Raw genomic sequence first — 21,444 nt, 5'->3', positions numbered from 1 at the left:
CAGTAGCCCTAAACTGACAAACTTCTCTACAGTTTGAAAATGTATACAGAATGTTAAAATGTTACAGAAAAAAATTATTAATGTGATTAAAATACAATTGAAGAATTTTGTGTGGTAGCATAGAAATTTGTGTTTAGAATTTTCTACTTTGGTGATAACTAAATACCTTCAGATAGATAACAATAGATAATAGATTACGTTCAGAATCCTGTCAGGTTTACTTTGTGGCATTGAGAAATGGAGAATATCCTGTGATTTTTTTCTCTGTCTTTATCAGATCTTCATCATGGGGGCGCTGTTGGCACATGCAGGTGAATGCTGGCACATGTGTGGATGGTCCTGCAGTTTCAATAACTTGCACCTTCATATGACCATGTTCGATCTATTGCCACAACAGAACAACAAAAACTAAACAGACAACACCATGGGTGGAGACTAGAATGGCCTTCAAAAAGCCACCTGACTTCCTTCATCCAGCTACTTAATCATGGAAAAACAATGACTTTTTATAGCCCACACACAATAAACAAAGATTTGGGGGTGGAGTGAAGAGCTCTGTTTGTGTGTGGTTGAGGCTTTTGCAGACTTGTGTTTTTGCTGAGTAGCGACGGATGGCGGAGTCAAGCATCTGGAAACACATGGAAGAAAATGAGGGCAGTAGGAGGAGAAGAACTGTGTGTGGACAAAACAAGGAACAGAGAAAGGGGGATGATCATATCCATATGGTGGAGCTTGTGCTTTTAACTTCCTGAACAGAGAGAGGGTGACACAGAGGAGAGAGAGAGCTGGGACGCCCAAAAGGAGAAAAACAACTGGAAGCTTTGCTGATAATCTGAGGCTCTGGAAGTACAAGGAGACAACCGTAGAGACAACATGTGACCATTGTTGAATTACAGTGTGTGTGATTGTGTATGGAATGTGTTGGGCTTTTGTGAAGTTCACCAGTGGGAGGGGTGGAAGGAAAGAAACAGAAATACTTAAAGAGAAAGACTTGCGCTCCGGTTTAAACTCCAGTGATGACGTAAGGTCACCTAGAGGATTTCTCTCAGGTTGGTATGTTCATATTCTTTCTCCGCCATCTGGAGCTGTGAAGCACTTCCTCTCATTTGGTGTGGTTCATTCTTGCATCCGTATGAAGACTCTCAGGGGACATGAGTTTGCCATGCCTCCATTCTGATGTTGCTCAGTCACAACCATTTCTGCGTATTAGATCTGGGCAATAAAGCTTGACTCCTGGCTGTAGTTTACTGCCCTTTAGTGAAGTTTGCAGACATCAGCTGAACCTCAGAAGGTTGTTGCCTTTCCCTTATAAGGCGAAAGCAACCGAGCGGAAAAGTATTTGAATTTGTGGTGGTGTCTTCTCACATCTGCTAAGTCTGGTTCTTTTGCCATTCTCGAAACATCAGGATGTTTATTGGTTTAAAATAGGAGCGTTTGTCAGTGGGGCGTGTAGCCTGCATATGAGCGCAGATAGTACCCTCTGCCATCACAGTCCCATATGTTCGTATCATCTGCTTTGCTCTTGCTCTGTAATGAAAGTTCTCACAGGTGTAGCCAAAAGAAGGAGGTGTCAGAGACTGGTGCTGGATTTACCCTAAAACCAAAACACGCATCCTGAGGAGACCTGCTTTTGAAACTTGTTCAACACATGCTCTTGAGAAGTCAAACACATTAGAGAGTGTAAACAGAGTTGTGCTCGTCTTATACTCAAAAAAAATTGTCGACTTCTAATTTAAGCATGTTTGGGGATCACCGGTGGAGACAACAACATGATGTCATTTTTGAGTGTGTCTTCCTTCCTGACACATTCTCTACTCTGACTTGGATCAACCAACAAGACACACGCCAGTTTTGTCCGGGTTCTGGAAAGTAGAAGGTGAACTTTCGGACAGTCTTCCAGGATACTTGTTTTATGCATCCAGTCACTATGACAACAGCATCGTGGTATCATCGGGACATCAGCCGTGTACGAGCCGAGGAGCTGCTGGCTCATGCCGGGAAAGATGGCAGCTTCTTGGTGAGGGACAGCGAATCTGTGCCTGGAGCCTACGCCTTGTGTCTCCTGTAAGAAACATCTACATGTTGATTTACAAATCATTATACTGTACACACATTAATATTATTGATGTTGTTAAACTGATTCTTGAAAGAACTTGTTATTGAAAGATTTAAATTGATAGTTCCAAAAATGAAAATTCTGTCATTACTCAACAGGAAACAGCGGTGGCACCCATTGACCTCTATTGTATGGACACAAAACCAATGCAAGTCAATGGGTTACCAACATTCTTAAACATATCATCTTTTGTGTTCTGCGGGTGAAAAAAGTCACAAAGTTTGAAATGAGAGTGAGTAAATGAAAACAGAAGTTTCATTTTTGGGTGAACTATCCCTATAAGTTGTCAATAATCGTCTATTTGCCTCAATTCCTGGCACACAAACATTGCATATTAAATCATTTTTGATACTCTAATTGTCTTTATTTATCATAAACTGTATGTATGAGAAATTTGTGAGACACTGAAAATTATAACTTCATAAATTATGGTCCTGTACCACCTGTGGGCGTACATTTTAGGAACCACTGATCTACCACACTACTTCATAGATTTTACAGTCATATGTCTACCTTCCCCATCAAATTTCCGCAAGACATCGACCGGTTCTTGGTGTCAGACTAAAAAGAGCTACTATGTTTAGAATGCATTTGAGCTCCAGTAAAGGAGACCCAGTCGTGTACATCAGCCCCTCTGGGCCACACTTGATCGTCTTTGTTCATTCTTTAATTTTCCTCTTTTCCCATCTCTGGCCCCTGTAGGAGGGAATGAGCTCCAGCGACCGCACTGCTTTCGCTCCATTGCGGCCCACAGCCAGATACATTCCTGAAGGCTGAGCCCTCCAGCTAGCTGCTTGCATTCCCGCTCATTCATTCTCTCTGTTGCTCTGTTTCTGCTTCCTTTCTGCATCCTTTTTGTGCACTGTTTTATGTGACCTGGAACCAAATACCAAACTTTCTAAATTGATCTTATTTGAGTTGTGTTGAATAAATGTGAAAGTTTGTGTGGCCAAATGCAAATCACGCAATGAGGACATACAGTATGTCCCACAGTCACCATGGAATTGATATGGAAACCACACATTGACCCATTTATTGCAAATGATGTACCAAAAAGCTGAATATATATTAAATTACAGACAAAACCATACAATTTAAGCATTGTTTTTCATCTTGACTGTATTATTGGCATTGAACTGTCTTTCTCGTCCTTAGGTATCAGAGACATGTTCACACATACCGTGTTCTCCCTGATGCAGATGGACTACTGGCTGTGCAGGTGAGTTGCCTGTACTAGTTTCCATAAAACAAACAGTTACATATCAATGTTCTTTGCAATACTTATTCAATGACTTTTAAATTATACATTGCTTCTGTGGTGCTGCAGTTCGAGATATTTAAAGAAAAGAAAATATAACTACAAATATGGATATCAAGCGATGAATTCAATTGGTGTCTGATACATTTAGTGTTTATGTAACCTCACCTGATCTATTTTATATAATCATATAATCAAATTAAATTTGACCCTGGACAACAAAACCAGTCTTAGGGTCAATTTTTCGAAATTGAGATTTTACATCATCTGAAGAAAGCTGAACAAATAAGCTTTCTGTTGATGTATGGCTTGTTAGGACAGGACAATATCTGATGGAGATACACCTGTTTAAAACTCTGGAATCTGAGGATGCAAAAAATCTAAATATTGAGAAAATTGCCTTTACAGTTGTTAATCAGAGACCGTTGCCAAGAAGAAACAGGTTTGTTTTAGCGCTCTCTATTGGCTTACCGCTGTAATGATGTTGTGGAGAGTAGATCAACCTGAAAGCTGGAATTACAAGCTTTACATAGATACCAAACTTGAGGGGGACATTCCCAAACAGCGGGCAGCAGCGAGCAAAGTTTGTACACTCTTCAAAATAAAGGTGCTTAAAGCCACAATATGGAATATTTGGACCGCTAGATGGTGCACTTTCGAAACAACAACAAAAGGCGAAGCTAAATGTCGTATAGGAGAGTGGAATTATGGGACATGTCGTTTTCACCATCCAGAGGCGTATGGAGATCGCCCATCATGTTCAAGGACGAGGTAATGAATGAATTTTATTTTATGTCATCGTAATGAATTAGCTTGCAAGAAACGTGGAATGTAATGCTACGTTAGCCCCCGCGACTGATATTGGACTTTGTCCATTGATTTGGTAGCGTAATGCTACACAGTTTTACGTGTTTAAAACAGTCATACAGTCGTCTTTTAAAAAGTAAATTTGAACGAACCCACAGTATTTACAAGCAACGTTACTGGCTACATATTTTTGTGCAACATACTATATTTCATAGGGTAACTGCATTCATAACTATTCAAATTATCTGTGCATGAGTATTTTGTGTACAATAAAAACATTTTTGCTTACCTGTTTATTAAAACACATTCGAGAGCGTCTGTCGAGTCCAAGTTTTTTGGGTTTCCTTTACTCACCAAAGAGTAATCGTGATCCATAATAACAGAACAACAGATGCTGCATCCCAGATGCTGTTGCCGTAGTTTCTACAACCGGAAACTGAGGGTAGTGCAGAGCAGTGGATATTAAGTCACTAATATGCGACAAATACGGGAGACAAGAGACGGGCCATTATTTTAAATAGGAATTTCTCTGGATTTGCACATTCTTGGGAACATTTGGGATAATGTAAGTACACAACTGCATGAAATATATCACACTGTGTAAGTGATTTTTGGATATTTCATAACAAAATTATTCCACATTGTGGCTTTAAAAGGTTCTTTGCAGCGATGCCATAGATTAGAAGAACCCTTTTTGGTTCCACAAAGAACCATTCAGTGAAAGGTTCTTTAAAGAACCTTCTCTTTCTTACTTTTTTATAATCTCAAGAACCTTTTTTTCGCCACAAAGAACCTTTTTGAAACAGAAAGGTTCTTTAGATGTTAAAAGTTCTTCTTGGAACCATGGATTCTTCTATGGCATCAAAGAACCTTTTAAAGCAAAAAATTTTAAGAGTGTAGGCGTGTTTCTGGACATTTTTCTTAGCAATTTTGCTGCATCTACTTACAAAAATAAAATTTAGATATATTTATGGTAGGAACATGATCTTTACTTTTTAGCATAAAAGAAAAATCAACAATTTTGACCCATGCAATATTTTTTTGCCTACTACTAAAAAAGTTCCCGTGCTACTTATGACTGGTTTTGTGGTTCAGGTCACATTATTTTTAATTTCACATGTAAATTACATGACATTTATCTTGTTAGTTTCACTTCTGTAAAAAAGTGTCTGTATTCTTGTGCATATGCTGCATTCTAAAGCTGTGGTTCTTCTGGTGCTGCACATTAATTATATGAAATAAAGGTGCTTCAAAAGGTTCTTCGATGCCATAGAAGAACCTTTTTTGTCCAAATCGTTCCATAAAGACTGTTTAACATCTGAAGAACCTTTCTGTTTCACAAAAGGTTCTTTGTGGCGAAAAAATGTTATTCAGATTATAAAAAGGTACGAAAGAGAGGGTTCTTTAAAGAACCTTTGACTGAATGCTTCTTTGTGGAACCAAAAATGGTTCTTATGGCATCGCTGTGAAGAACCTTTTAAGAACCTTTATTTTTAAGATTGCAGGTTTGCTCATAGCAGAATGCAAATAATAAAATGCAACTGATATATATGAATAGAATAGTAATAAAACAGTCTTGTCAAGATTTTGAAGAGGAGACATCTTTTGTGATTGATGTCAAATCAATCAAATTGTGCCCTTATTCTCGAAAACACCACAAACACAGACATGTTTAAAAACCAGACTGCATTATGGTTTCACATGCAAAGTGAGAAACCTGGTTTGTGGTGACTACGGTGTGTTTTCCGCTATCAGTCATTGTTTGCAGAAAACTAATGGTTATATTTATCAGTTTCAGTGCAGGACATTTTTGTTTGTTTCTGTAGCCTACTTGTATGAATTTTAGTCGGTCACTTAATATTTAATGTAAATTTTGGGTCCTAAAGTGAAAGCAGTTGTAGTGGAACTGTTCTGCTGTTCATGCAGCTGCGTGTTTTCAGAATGACCTCAGTGGCACTCGCTGTCAATAATGTTTCACACAGATTCCTCCTGCACCCACGCTCTTCATCCAGTGGGGATGGAATGGATCTGTATGTGTGGAGATTGAATATGTGTGGCATAAATGTGTCTGTGTCATGCAGTGGGCTCTGGAAGGGTGAAGGGTGTTGGTCTGTGTCACAGAAACACCCGGTCAATAGGGGCTAGAGTTTAAATATGTACTTCTTTGGTTAGACATATACTGTATGTTTTCTCAGTGCTCTCCTTTTTCTATTTGTGTCTCTGTTTCATTTAATTGCTTTTCAAGAGCTGCGTTATTTGAAGGGAAAACATGCTGTTATTTAAAGATTTTAGGGGATAGCTTTGCCAAACTGGTTTCATCGAGCATGCTATGAAAATACAAGATTCTAAAAAAGAGCATGGGTTGTTTTATTTGCCATGATGCTTGATGGTTTGTGTATGTGTGTGGCAGTGGGTAACAGGCTGTGGTGACTATTTGCGGGCTGTAGATTTTGGCTGCCACTAAAATAAAGGCATCATAAGTAATTGTATCTTTGGTCCATGAAGCGGAAAAACTGAATTTTGGGAGTTACCCTATCTAGACCAACTTCTTGTTGTGGCAAACCCAGCAGTTTTGCCTGTTTTGTGTAACCTTTTTAGTTTACGCAAAATATAGAGTCCAAAATTATTTTTAGTGTAGACGTTTAATAGGTCTGTCTGATTCCTTTTTAGAGTTCCAGATTTTTGTAATGTAATGTTAAGTTAATTCATTCTGATTCATAGCATTGTGATATGAATTTAAAATCTGTCATTTATTTTATGCCACATGTTTTTTTCATTGAGATCTGAGTAATACAATTACTCAGTTTTTTTTTATTGAGTTGTACATACTCATAGCTAAAAGTGAACAGATGTTAGGTGTAACATTAACATCTGCCCACTTTTTCTAGCAAACATATTTTTCATTAGTCTTTAAATGATCACTTTCCTGTTACTAAGATGCTTTAGTTATCAGATGGATATATCTTTTTATGCTTCACTTTAAATAATAATGCTTTTTTTACAGGCCCCACAGGGAGTGCAGGTGAACTGTTTCCGTACTCTCAGTGACTTAGTCGCTGGGTATCAGCACCCTCACAAAGGTCTGGTGGCCCCTTTGGTTTACCCTGTCATACGTGAGGCCGACCCCAATGATGAGAGCTCGGGTAAGACGGGACAATAGAAGCCCGATGACTCACAGCTTCAGACAGAACATTCAAACTAAAGTTGTCATTCTGTTTCAGACGGTGATGATGAGAAACCGGGTTCAACATTTGCAACTTCTCCACCACGTACAACGTCCCCTACGGGCCAGACTCCAACCTCCAGTTTGGTGGCCACTCATTTACTGCTCCAGAGGCTTCAGGACCTCAGCCCAACCAGGTACATTCATACATCAGCTATGGATCACTAATACGACTCGATTTCATTCTAAACGACCAGTGATTTAGCTTTATCCACACACACAAAACTTAACGCTGTCTATCTCCATCGATGTGATCATGTTTATTTCTACAGTGTAAGCTGTGAGATCATTCCATTACTGGATGAGTATCTGCATGGCGATGTGTGCACGGATCTGGAGAATGTGAAGAGGGGTGCGTCAGGACTTCAGCACTTTCATTCTGTCCTCAGCCGCATGTGCGACGGCCTGCACAGGTGATCCGTAACATCACACTTCATTTTCACATCGCTGCTATTGTTCAAAACAGGGATGTACGAATGATAAAAGTGTTCTGTGGGTTTATTTTATACAGTGAGATTGACCAAACACTGTCCAGTTTGGAGACTTTGGCTAAAGTTTTTGATCATCCTATCAGCCACCTCACCTTCTCCACATTGCAGGTATATTCAGGCCTCTGCCTGTATTATAAAGCATAGCACCACATTATGTGACTGACAGGAACCAATGGATCTTTAATATATGATTTATTATTTATGTTATTAAGTATATTTAATAAATTATGTTTAATAAATGTTAGAGAAGATGTGATTTATGATTACAGGTTTGAACAAACCCATAAATTTGTATTATTAAAAACCTCTAAGTATTAATGAACAGTGTTGGGCAACTTACTCTGATAAAGTAATTAATTACTAGATACTAATTACATATTCCATAGTCTAATTAGATTACTGTACAAATTACTCTCTACAAAAAGTATTTAATTACTTATTACTAATTGCTATCTATATCCTACATCCTTGATTAGTTAAGTGATTCAAGGATAGACATGAAACGGCTCTTTTAATTCATTCAAATAAATAATATAAAACTACATAAAGTAGTATTATTAACTGACCAAAGTATTACAAATGTGAGAATTATACATTAAAGCATGAATTTTAAAGATAGACTTTGAATTTTTATGTCAATTCCACTATTGCACACACATACACTCACCTAAAGGATTATTAGGAACACCATACTAATACGGTGTTTGACCCCCTTTCGCCTTCAGAACTGCCTTAATTCTACGTGGCATTGATTCAACAAGGTGCTGAAAGCATTCTTTAGAAATGTTGGCCCATATTGATAGGATAGCATCTTGCAGTTGATGGAGATTTGTGGGATGCACATCCAGGGCACGAAGCTCCCGTTCCACCACATCCCAAAGATGTTCTATCGGGTTGAGATCTGGTGACTGTGGGGGCCATTCTAGTACAGTGAACTCATTGTCATGTTCAAGAAACCAATTTGAAATGATTCGAGCTTTGTGACATGGTGCATTATCCTGCTGGAAGTAGCCATTAGAGGATGGGTACATGGTGGTCATAAAGGGATGGACATGGTCAGAAACAATGCTCAGGTAGGCCGTGGCATTTAAACGATGCCCAATTGGCACTAAGGGGCCTAAAGTGTGCCAAGAAAACATCCCCCACACCATTACACCACCACCACCAGCCTGCACAGTGGTAACAAGGCATGATGGATCCATGTTCTCATTCTGTTTACGCCAAATTCTGACTCTACCATTTGAATGTCTCAACAGAAATCGAGACTCATCAGACCAGGCAACATTTTTCCAGTCTTCAACTGTCCAATTTTGGTGAGCTCGTGCAAATTGTAGCCTCTTTTTCCTATTTGTAGTGGAGATGAGTGGTACCCGGTGGGGTCTTCTGCTGTTGTAGCCCATCTGCCTCAAGGTTGTGCGTGTTGTGGCTTCACAAATGCTTTGCTGCATACCTCGGTTGTAACGAGTGGTTATTTCAGTCAAAGTTGCTCTTCTATCAGCTTGAATCAGTCGGCCCATTCTCCTCTGACCTCTAGCATCAACAAGGCATTTTCGCCCACAGGACTGCCGCATACTGGATGTTTTTGCCTTTTCACACCATTCTTTGTAAACCCTAGAAATGGTTGTGCGTGAAAATCCCAGTAACTGAGCAGATTGTGAAATACTCAGACCGGCCCGTCTGGCACCAACAACCATGCCACGCTCAAAATTGCTTAAATCACCTTTCTTTCCCATTCTGACATTCAGTTTGGAGTTCAGGAGATTGTCTTGACCAGGACCACACCCCTAAATGCATTGAAGCAACTGCCATGTGATTGGTTGATTAGATAATTGCATTAATGAGAAATTGAACAGGTGTTCCTAATAATCCTTTAGGTGAGTGTATATTACACAAAGTGTTTAGTTTAATTACATCAGAAGTAACTGTAATTAAATTACAGAAAAAATGGAGTAATCCCATACTTTACTTTTTCAAGGGAAAAATAATTAAATTACAGTAACTAGTCACTTAGTAACTAGTTACACCCAACACTGGACATGAATGATGCTTCAAATGGTGTTGAGGAGAGATGTGCTGTTACATTTCTAAATGGTCTGACATACACATCGATGTATAACTTTCAGACACATAATGAAGGAGGTATTTTGACTTAAAACAACATAGCAACCACCCTGAACACCCTAGCAACTGCCTAAAATGCCTTGGTAACCCCCCCAGCATGCTCTAATATTGTGAAGATGACTTTTGCTTGAGAAAACACATTTGCACATTTATACATTGCTCTGCTACATAACCTTTATGTATTTAATATTGACTGAGTAAGGCCATATGAAAGATTAAAAACAATGTTTAAGAAGCTATCTTATTTTTTGGCATGATAATACAACCGTAAAAAGATAATAAAACCATCTCATTAAAATCATTAATTTTAGAAAAGCTTTAAAAGATTTGAGTACTGTACTCTGGAGGATCACATAATCATTTACGGCAATTAGCTATTTTTTAATCATTTTTATGATCAAAAATCTATGACGCTTTTTTATCTCAAAATGAGATTAATCGACTTTCACAGGGGATTTCACAAACACTTACAGTATAGTCCTGTGTTCTCATCATCTCTCATCTGTAACAGAAAACAGGAAAGAACCCTGAAGAAAACATGGAGAATCTAATTCCCAAGCTGACTACCCTCTGTAACCTGCTGTCTTCCTTGGAGAAAAGGGTAGAGACACACATTACACATGCAAACAGCGTGTAAACAGAAAGTAAATTACTCAGTTGAAAAGACCAGGACTGATGATCACCACTTTATCTTATGTTTTGGATGCTGGTGTATGTACTGTATGTTTAACATGCGTAACTAGCAAATGTCCCTTGATTAGCCATCTTTACATCACCATACTGTGTCCACCAGGTTGGACAAGCATAGAAATTCACATACTGTATCTTAAAGATGATCTTTTCATCAGGGTTATGTACTTATTCACACACAACTATCTATAAATACTCTGCACACCCTTGAATACAAATACACAGACACAAACCAAATGCATTATAGTTATGTCATGTTATGTATTCTGTAAAGGATGTAAGTTTATGATAATGTGTGCAATGGTGCGTCTTTTGTAGGTTCTCAAAGCTTTGCAAGGGGCTGTAACAAATCACAACTTATCTTTACAACCAGCCACTCCTCCAGAGGCCATCACAGTTACAAAAAAACCAGCCAGACCAAGTCCTGTGCATAGCTTTCAGGTAGCACATCAGTGCCCATTCTCCAGCTCAATAACGTTTAACTAGTTTTTAGTTTTGTTTTGTTTGTGTTTTGTGTGTCAAGGTGAAGGTGGTCAGATACGGCAGGCAAACAGTGTCAATAGACGTAGATGCAGGAGTGCTGCTGTTTGACAAGAAATCCGCTTCATTTGGCATGGAGACTGTCACACACGACAGGAGTGAGTTTACCTTGCGTCACCGACTGCCATTTTGGGCACACTACTTTAAACTGGATTTCTAAACTTCTTAAAATAATTTTGAGTAGTTAGCCTATGGTCTGCTTGCCTTACTTTTTTAAATTACAATTTAGAAATTTGTTATGCCAGCCTTCCTTTACTTCACACTGTTTTGGCTATAGTTAAGCTACTTTAATATATATAATTATTTAATATATATTTATTATTTAATATATATAATTACATAGTATATTAAAAATCTGATTGTATAATGTAATATAAAGCAAAATAATTTTTTGCAAAAACAGCAAGGATCTTTTGAATGAATTAATGTATGAATAAATGAATAAAAAAGGTGACAGGAGTAAGCTTAAATTTACTGCTATTTTAATTGGTTTCTTTTTATATAAACCACCCAAACAAACCAATTCACTAAAATTAATCAGACTTTACAGTAGTGACCAAAAGTGATTTTGGGGGGGAATATTTGTACAATATTTGCATTTAATGCCCCCCAGGATCAATTAATCTATCAAAATATGATGCATATGGTACAAAATGCTCAAAACACTACAGTTTTTATTGGACAAAAATATTTGGCAAAATGCAAGAAAACGTCTTGGTTACGGATGTAACCTCAGTTCCCTGATGGAGGGAACGAGACGTTGTGTCGAGCCGACAGATGGGGTTCGTCCCTGAGAACCAATCGCTTCCGACTTCTTAGAAAAGGCCAATGAAATTGGTGAATGAAATTTGCATGCCGGACTCATCCCCCGGATATCCAGGTATAAAAGGGAGACGGCGTGCCTCATTCATTCACCTTTGTACTGAGGAGCCTGAGACGTCTCACGACTGCTGCAGTGGGCAGCACGTGTTGTGGCAAGAAGGACACAACGTCTCGTTCCCTCCATCAGGGAACTGAGGTTACATCCGTAACCAAGACGTTCTCTTTCTGTCGGTCTCTCGACGTTGTGTAGAGCCGACAGATGGGGTTCCTATGGAAAACGCCACAACACTGTGCCCTGTCACAATCTCTAGCGAAGCGACGGTGACTGGCCTGGGCGTGTCAGCCGTGAGCGCTACCGCGAAATTGTAACCTTCCAGTGGGTAGGTAGGGGGTCCCAGAGCTTTACTTGAAAGGTGGGAAGGCCCCACCTTGGTACCGTAAGGCCACTGGGTAAGCGCTACTTCCTCAAGCGGGGGATGCGCTACAGAGACCACTTCCTACCGGTTGGAGGAGTTTAGTGGAGATACCAACATGGTCTCACCGATGGGGGAGAACTCATGGGAAGAATGTGCGGACTGAAGCAGTTAACCGCGAGGTGGAGGTCCACCTAGGCAAGGTCATGGGTTACCAAGGTGGGAACCAATCATGAGGATACATCAGACGGAACCGCCCTGCTGGGGGGTTACAACGTCCGGTAGCACTAGGTCCGGTTAGAGCTATGTTGTGGATAACTCCGTTGGTACCCGGCCTAAGGGGCAGGGCTGCTCTGCCCAGCCCACGCGCAGGAGGTGCTTGCTTAGTGATGGATGGAGTGCCTGTTCTTCACCCAGTGGGGGAAGAAGGGAGGCTAGTTTAGTACGCTGACCCCCTTAGGAGAAAGGGGGGAAGGTACTGTCATAGGCGTACACCCTACCGGCCGCCAGTCTTGCCTGATGCCTGCAAGACTCGAGCTGATACCAGTTTTACATGGAGGCTGTAGGACCTCGCGAAGGTGATGGGTGTAGCCCAACCCGCAGCTCTGCAGATGTCTGCCAGAGAGGCGCCTCGAGCCAGTTCCCACGAGGAGGCTGTACTCCGTGTGGAGAGAGCTCTCACCCAGTGGGCACGGGCGATCTTAGGACAGGTACGCCATAGTGACGGCGTCCATGATCCAGTGCGCCAATCTCTGTTTGAGACAGCCCTCCCTGCTGATCTCCAAAACAGACAAAGAGCTGCTCAGAGCTCCTGTGGCTCTGCATGCAGTCCAAGCAGAGGCGCAATGCGCGTACTGGACACAACACGGCCCGCCTGTAAGTTCACCACCTGGTGTAGGGAGAGTGGTGGGAACTTTGGGCACGTAGCCGGGCCGGGGTCTCAGGATAGCGTGAGAATCACCGGGCCCGAGTTCTAGGCAATCTGTGGACATGGAGAATGCTTTTAGGTCCGCTACCCTCTTGAGCGCCATCCGGAGAGCCGTCTTCATCATGAGGTGAGAAAGAGCGGCATCTCCGAGGGGATCCAGGACCGCATCAAGGTCGCAAGAGGGTACGGAGCGCGGGTGAGGCAGTGCCTTCCCACGCCCCTTAGGAACCAATTGATCAGGTTGTGCTGTCCTAGAGACTTACCAGCAACTGGGTCGTGATGAGCGGCAATAGCGGCTACATACACATTCAGTGTGGAAGGGGAAAGATTACTCTCGAGTCTCTGGAAGGACAGCACGTTCCCAATCGAGCAACTCCACGGGTCTTCTCTTCGAGAAGAGCACCAGGATGAGAAGAGGCACCACTTACAGGCGTATAGCCGCCTAGTGGCCAGGGCCCTAGCCTGAGTGATGGTCTTAACCTCCGCAGGGGGTAGGCCACTCAGGATCTCCTCATCCCGTCCAGGAGCCAGACATGGAGGTTCCAGAGGTCTGGCCTGGGATGCCATAACGTGCCCTTCCCCTGGGAAAGCAGGTCCTTCATCAGGGGAATCGGCCTGGGGGGAGCTGTCGTCAAGAGCATTAGCTCCGAGAACCAAGTCCGGTTGGGCCAGTATGGCGCAACTAGTACACTTGATGCTCCTCTTCCCTGACCTTGCACAGGGTCTGTGCAATGAGGCTCACTGGGGGGAAGGCGTACTTCTGCTTGTCCCACGGCCAGCTGTGCGCTAGAGCATCCGTGCCGAGGGGGACCAGGAGGCGAACAGGTCTTCCTGAGCCCGCCCGAACTGTACCCAATGAGCTGGACTGCGTGGGGGTGGAGTCGCCACTCTCCGCGAGGCGTCAACTGACGAGAGAGCGCATCAGCTGTCTGGTTCAGGTCGCCTGGGATATGTGTGGCTCGCAGGGATCTACTCACCTGCGGACTCCACAAGAGGAGGCGTCGGGCGAGTCGTGTTAGCTGCCGCGAGCAAACGCCACCCTGGCGAGGTGCGAACGGTCCGCGAGCCGGTGGCTGACGGATTAGCGCTCACAGTAATCGTCATATCACCCTCGCTGCTCGCCGTAGCAGACGGCAGGGCCGTAGTCCTGCCGTCACGGAACGGGAAGCAGACGAGGTGGTGGCTGAGTCCCGTGGGAACACAGCCACCCGTGACGCAACGTCTGAATCATCAACCGCCCGCAGTGCGGGCAGGACGTATCCACAAGGGCTGCCCCAGCGTACTAGAAGCAGACCTCGTGTCTGTCCCCCTCCTCGATGAGCGTGTTGCACCCACGAAAACAGCGGGACATGCCACGCTGGAGAAATTTGCTCTTTTAGAGAAAAAACTCGAACACTTCTGGAACCGCCCAGGGGAAGTCGCCACAGGAAGGGACAGTCCGCTGCACCACGTTGTAGAACCGGCAGTCTTGTAGTTGCTATCTTGTAGCGAAGTCTGTTGATCATGAGCGAAGGCTCCGAAGAACAAAAGGTGAATGAATGAGGCACGCCGTCTCCCTTTTATACCCGGATATCCGTTGGCGGAGTCCGGCATGCAAATTTCATTCGCCAATTTCATTGGCCTTTTCTAAGAAGTCGGAAGCGATTGGTTCTCAGGGACGAACCCCATCTGTCGGCTCGACACAACGTCGAGAGACCGACAGAAAGGGAACCAAAATTGTAATTACAAAATGCATAGAAAAGGTTACAAGGAATAAAACAAACAATTGCTTTTAACATTTGTTGTAGTAGTAGTTTGTAGTTATTCTTCTGGGGCCTCAATAAGATTTGTACATGTGTTGTGTGTAAAAGCCTCCTTAAATTATTTGTAAACTGAGCTTTAGATTTTACTCAAAGTACAACTGTGCAACGTACATACAACATTTTAAAACATCCTTAATATATTTGAATAAAAAGCAAGGACATTCATTTTTCAAAGTTGGACATCACTTTTGGCCCACGACTGTATATGAAAATTTTGCTAACACCATTACTTGGTGAAAAATACTAGTCTGAAAACTTTATGTCTTAAGCATCCATTGCTATCATAAAAGGCTTGTAAATTCTGTTATTTTTTGTGTATTAGTCATGCAGCTGGTGAAGTTTCAGAAAAGCCCTGCAAAGCTGAAGATGGTTATTGACAGTCATCACAACCCTCCAAGAGAACTGGTATTTGAAAGCATAAAGGTGGGAAGAAAGACAAAGATTATGTAAGTAAACTAAGTAAACAGATGTCAAGGAAGTGCTGATATGTCGTGCTATAAACGGTCCTACAGAAACGAGAAGCCTATTGTCGCCTGCTGCAGCTTATGAAGGCAACTCACTCAAAACAGTCTGAGCTTGACATCATCTCTGTGTTTGTAGGCACCTGGAACATGGGTAACAACATATAATCATAAGTCATAAAGCATGTTAACATGAAAGACATATAAGTGCTAATAACTATTTGTATTTTGTTGCAGGGCGCACTTCTCCACCTGCTTCACTGCAGTCTTGGGTTACCTGCTGTGGTCTGGGTCTCACCCCGGATGAGTCCATTGCCTCTCTGCCTCATGATATCTATGCAGTAGGCACTCAGGACAACCCACAGGGCGAGAGAGAGTGGGCCGAAAACATCAGAGCCACACTCCGGAGTGCAACCAACATAGAATTTAAGCAGGTCTGATATCATAAAATCCCAAATCCTCATGTTTTAGTGATTTGTCCTGCAGGTTTTACTCCCTGATTACAAAATAAACAGGCATTAAACTAGAAGCCTACTGTCCACTTGCAGCTAATGATGCTACTGTAAGGGCAAGTTTACTTTCTATATATGCCTTACTTAGATCTGATGCTTTTATATGTGAGGGGTCAACCATTTATAAACTGGAGCATCACAAGGACTGCTTCCCTTATTTCCATTTTGCACACATAAATTTAAAGGAAATAAAATAATACGTGAATACTTAAATATGGAAATAAATAAATATTGGGAAAGATAAAAATGAAATGAAATGCAAAATAAAATCAATGCATAATGCATAAATCAATAAATATAACAAAACATAAATGAAAGAATAAAAATATACGTCATAAATAAATACAGAAAATAATTACATCATGAAAATTTCCTTCAAAAATAATTCAGGACTAAATTAAATAATACATCATTTGTTTAATCATATATTTATATATTTTCCTATAATTCTTTTTTTTATTGCAGGTTTGGTGTTTGAAGCACATTGAATGAATGGATTGTGTTTTCTGTGTTTGTACTGTAGGTGGCAGTGCAGTCCCTCTGGAATATCAAACTGGCTGTGTTTGTGAAGCCAGAGCATGAAGGAAGCATCAGTCAAGTAAACACAGCTAGTGTGAAAACTGGCCTGGGAAACACACTTGGTACACATTTCTCTCTCTCTCTCTCTAAACTATAAACTAATAAAAACGTATTTTTCTAACCCTTTCTTTGCATTCTTCTTGACGGCCAAGCAAACCAAACCATATGATAATCCTACTCTTTAAACTATATTATTTTATTCTGTCTTGGTGTTACAGGAAATAAGGGAGCTGTAGGAATTTCTCTCCTTTTCAATGGCACCTCAATGGGCTTTGTCAACTGCCATCTGACTTCTGGTAGTGATAAAGCACTGAGGTAATCACACACATCTTTACCATTTTTCTGTCATACATTTACACTTATCTTTACTAAGTATGAAGCATCATGTCCTGTGTTATGAGTATGTTATGTAAAAGTGTCATTCTCTTACTTGTCACAGGAGGAACCACAACTTTCAGGACATCCTTAAGCTTTTGTCTCTTGGAGAAAAACAGCTCAGCACGTTTGACATCAGCCTTCGATTTAATCATCTCTTTTGGTGTGGAGACCTCAACTACCGCCTGGACCTGGATGTGCTGGTCACATAGCTTATTCTGCTTTCATTCTGTCTAGAATTTAGTTTAGAAGTCTTTTATTTCATTGCTCTTTATTATTGAATCTACAGCCATTAAAACATTGCTCCAAAGAGACACAAAAACTCTGGTCTTTGTGTTTACTTGTATTCAAGGCCTACTGTCCCTAACCGTGGTCTCTTTTTTGCAGGACATATTAAAACACGTATCAAAGAGAGAATTTGAGGAGCTGATGTGTGCAGACCAATTGACTAGAGAGCGGCATAAAAGAAAAGCTTTTTTTAACTTCAGTAAGAACCTTGACTGCTTTTGTTTTCCAGATAGCGGCCAGAAACATGAAATCAATGTAGTTATACCACAACCAGACAGAGAAATACAGTTCCTGGGTGCTCTTAAATATTTATTTCTTGCTTTCTCTGTTAAGAGGAGGAGAAGATTTTGTTTCCACCCACCTATCGGTATGAACGTGGTTCTAGAGACTGCTATCTGTGGCAGAAAAAGTCAAGTGGGGTAAGATTTTCCATTACATTTGTTTACAGGGATTTCTCAAACCTTTATTTACAACGTATGAGTGGCTTAAAGGCCCGATGTGTATTTTTTTGGAGGATCCATTGACAGAAATGCAAAATAAAATACATAGCTATGTCTTCATAGGTGTATAAAGATGCCACATAATGAGGCTTTATGTTTTTATGACCTTAGAATGAGCTATTTCTATCTACATACACCGCGGGTCCCCTTGCATGGAATTCACCATGTTGTTTCTACAGTAGCCCTGAACGGACAAACTGCTCTACAGAGCGCGTTTCGTAAATATGTTGTCTCCTTTGGCAAAGAAGCGAAAACGTGATGACATCTTAGCGCTGTGTCAGCTGCTGTAGCGCTTCGAAAGGGATGGGGAGGGGTGGAGTGAGCTGTTGGTTGCAATTTGTAACCTCACCACTAGATGCCGCTAAATTTCACACACTGGCCCTTTAATAATCGAAATAAGTGATGAATATTATTATGTTATTATATGTTTTCATCTTTTAATGATTTATACAATTTATCCGTCTGTTTTAAATATACACTATGCATTCTATACAGTACACACAAACAGTATACGCGCACAAAATAATGAAAGTAATTTGATTTCTGACCTTTCTTCAGGTGCAAGTCAATGGGCCTTCATGGTGTGACAGAGTTTTGTGGAAGTCCTACCCAGAGTCACACATCACATGTACATCATATGGTAAGTTCAAACATACATTCTCAGGCACATCTCAATTGCATTAAACTCAAACTATAAAGCTATTTTTTATCTCTTATTACTAATTTTGAAACGATCAAATCACATGTTAATCATAAAAATAAATACATTTTTGCTTTACGAATCACAAATGTGGTTTCTATAGCGGCCAACTAGATATTACTGTAGTATAAAAGGTCAAGCTACAGTGGTTAAAGGAACTCTTTTGTTGGTTTGAACTTCAGCTCGAGGAGAGTTACTCAAACACGGGATTGCTATTTTTGAAGCATTATGGAAAAAAATGTGTGTTGCTGCATTGTACTGCAAGGTTTAGTTTGGGTACAATTGTACTCTCTCCCACCCTGGTCTGTGGTTCACAATAAGAGTCATATCCTGTACTGCTTGAATTTAGCCTCTTCAGTAAAGGTCTCCAACATACTTTATTCCAGTGTATAAATATGGTCACGACATTACTGACGAGTGTTTACAAATTAGCATTAAAAAGACTTAACAGTATAGAAAACTTTGTATGTGATAATGTACATAAATGTGGTCATCTATTTAAGATAAGGCATAAAATAAAATGAGAAATAAACAAACGATGGTGGTAAACTAGTTTCTTTGCCCACCTGCTAGCAACTTTTACCTTGCACTAAAGTCTAAAAGTTTCTTGATCTCTGCCAGGTTGCACAGATGACATCTTCACTAGTGAACATTCACCTGTGTTTGCTACTTTTGAAGTAGGAGTGACATCACAGTGCTCCAGAACAGGTACGCAGTCTTTTGAGCTTTCTAGAGATGACCAACAGGACAGCAGTTTAAAGAGTTACAGTATATTAGGAGTTGCTGACCTTGCAGTTCATTATTCTGTTTCCCTTTGCTAGACGTGTTGGACTTTTTTATTTTAAGGCTAGCTCATAGTAACAAAAAGGTTGGCACATTTTTAGAAAATAACTTACAAGTGTGTGAACTACTTCATCGCTAAGCTGTAAATATAGACAGTCTTTGAAAGGAGTATTTGTTTACTGTTTCACTTGGTGTCATGACTGTGTCACAGTTCTCTTTTCCATTTCTGTTGATGCAGATTCAGAGGTCAAAGAGAGAGCCAGCATTGAGCTGGAGGCAGTTGAAGCCATAGTGAAAACTTCAAGCAAGGCCAAGTTTTTCATTGAGCTCCATTCACGCTGTCTTGAAGGTATCTTGTAGAGCAGCAAGCATGCAGCCTTTTTGCATTTTTTTTAACTGAAGTTTGTGAAATAAATGTGACAGTTGTTTTTGTGCCCTCATCATTTTCTCTGTGTAGAACCTCGCCGTTCTTCAGAAAATGACTCGCAGCATTGTGAGGTGCCTGGGTTTCTCAAACTTGGCTGGTGTTCCAGACAGTTTCCTAAGGTTGTGACATGCATCATTTGGTTCAGTGTAATAATTTGTGAACTATGTTTTATTTCGTTGTGTGAGAACTGAATAGCTAACTGAGCAATTTGCATATTGTCAAATAATAAGATGTAGGGATTTAAGAATGTATTGTTATGAATGAGTCTTTGTTTCCTTCCTGTTTTCAGCTTCAGCCAGTTTTCTCTGATTTAGAGCATCTCCGGGATCAGCACTTGCTATTTTCTGTGAAGTCATGTGATGGCTTTGAGTCATATGGTACAAAGTAAAGCTTATATCACTTTTAAAAACATTTCTCTGGAACATTGGTTTGTTGTGTTTGAAACCATTACCTCAGCTAAGTACTTAATACAGTTTATGTGCACATATCACATCCTCCTAATTCTGGTGAATTAATAACACACAGGTGATGAATCAGTGCTGTATTTATTGTGATATTTCAGGTGAGTGCTGTGTGGCTCTTTGCTCTGTAATGGGAAAATCCTCTGAACTATTTGAGACGTGCTTGACTCACCGAGGGGAAGAGATGGGCTCAATCAGAGGACAAATCAGGGTCTATGTACCACCAGACTGCAGAAGAATCCGGGAAAGACTCTACGGTGGGTTATCCACGTGGCCTTAGTCTGTCTTCTATGCTTCCTCAAATACTCTCTGGACACTTTTCCCCTTAGATTTCTTTCTGTTTTAGTTCCTCTGTAGCTTTGGCTGTGGTATTGCTTTACTATCTACCACGGCTTCCTCTTTTGGCTCCTGCTGTCTAATCTTGTCCAGATGCATCCTGAGACCTATATTGAAACATGATTCTTAAAGGGAGAGTTAACCCAAAAACGAAAATTCTGTCATCATTTACTCACCCCCGAGTTCTGTATCAAATCTGTATAAATTTCTTTGTTCTGATGAGAAAGATATGTGGACGAATGCTTGTAACCAAACAGTTCTTGGCCACCATTGACTGGTAGGAAAAATGACAATGGTAGTCAAAGTGCCCAGAACTGTTTGCTTTCCTACATTCTTCAAAATATCTTCTTTTGTGTTCAACAGAACAAAGACATTTATACAGATGAGATTTGAGGGTGAGTAAATGAAGACCGAATTTTTATTTTTGTTTGAACTGTTACTTTCACTTCTCATTTATTGAAAGCTCAATTAGTTTTTCGCTGCTTTGTGGAAAAAACATCTTGGTTACGGATGTAACCTCGGTTCCCTGATGGAGGGAACGAGACGTTGTGTCGAACCGACAGAATGGGGTTTGTCTTGAGAACCTATCATCTTCTGAGTATTTAGAAAAGGCCAATGAAAATTGGCGAATGAAATTTGCATGCCGGGCTCCTCCCCGGATGTCCGGGTATAAGAGGGAAGCCGGCGTGCTCATTCATTCACCTTTNATTATGAAAGTATATTATGAACAAGTTTATGATCACAGAGGTGTTTCATGACTTAAAGAGTATGCTTCTGTAAATTCTAACGATTTTGAAAATACAAGGTGCCA

The 21,444-nt window shown here is 40.8% G+C and overlaps 1 protein-coding gene across 4 annotated transcripts in view; it reads left to right on the top strand.

The window, feature by feature from the left end:
* Positions 1–535: 535 nt before the first annotated feature.
* The window catches only part of inppl1b (inositol polyphosphate phosphatase-like 1b), a 36,908-nt gene continuing 15,999 nt past the window's right edge, over positions 536–21,444 (top strand). The window contains exons 1-24 of one of the 4 annotated variants that reach the window (XM_057349945.1): positions 536–1,049; positions 1,738–2,064; positions 3,272–3,335; positions 7,186–7,324; positions 7,403–7,541; positions 7,677–7,817; positions 7,916–8,003; positions 10,528–10,617; positions 11,025–11,147; positions 11,230–11,344; positions 15,534–15,634; positions 15,724–15,826; positions 15,910–16,106; positions 16,708–16,825; positions 16,982–17,078; positions 17,203–17,341; positions 17,526–17,625; positions 17,760–17,845; positions 18,485–18,566; positions 19,248–19,334; positions 19,648–19,758; positions 19,867–19,955; positions 20,126–20,213; positions 20,399–20,554. In XM_057349945.1, the coding sequence (XP_057205928.1) occupies positions 1,913–2,064; positions 3,272–3,335; positions 7,186–7,324; positions 7,403–7,541; positions 7,677–7,817; positions 7,916–8,003; positions 10,528–10,617; positions 11,025–11,147; positions 11,230–11,344; positions 15,534–15,634; positions 15,724–15,826; positions 15,910–16,106; positions 16,708–16,825; positions 16,982–17,078; positions 17,203–17,341; positions 17,526–17,625; positions 17,760–17,845; positions 18,485–18,566; positions 19,248–19,334; positions 19,648–19,758; positions 19,867–19,955; positions 20,126–20,213; positions 20,399–20,554 (2,605 nt within the window). In that variant the 5' untranslated portion in view covers positions 536–1,049; positions 1,738–1,912. Of the gene's footprint in view, positions 2,065–3,271; positions 3,336–7,185; positions 7,325–7,402; positions 7,542–7,676; positions 7,818–7,915; positions 8,004–10,527; positions 10,618–11,024; positions 11,148–11,229; positions 11,345–15,533; positions 15,635–15,723; positions 15,827–15,909; positions 16,107–16,707; positions 16,826–16,981; positions 17,079–17,202; positions 17,342–17,525; positions 17,626–17,759; positions 17,846–18,484; positions 18,567–19,247; positions 19,335–19,647; positions 19,759–19,866; positions 19,956–20,125; positions 20,214–20,398; positions 20,555–21,444 lie in introns of all 4 variants that reach the window. The other 3 variants (XM_057349948.1, XM_057349944.1, XM_057349946.1) reach the window with 3 other exon arrangements.

Source organism: Triplophysa rosa, linkage group LG13, assembly GCF_024868665.1.
Source record: "Triplophysa rosa linkage group LG13, Trosa_1v2, whole genome shotgun sequence".
NCBI classification, from domain to species: Eukaryota; Metazoa; Chordata; class Actinopteri; order Cypriniformes; family Nemacheilidae; genus Triplophysa; species Triplophysa rosa.
The sequence above is the reverse complement of the archived record's forward strand: the minus strand, read 5'-3'. Positions and strand labels throughout refer to the sequence as shown.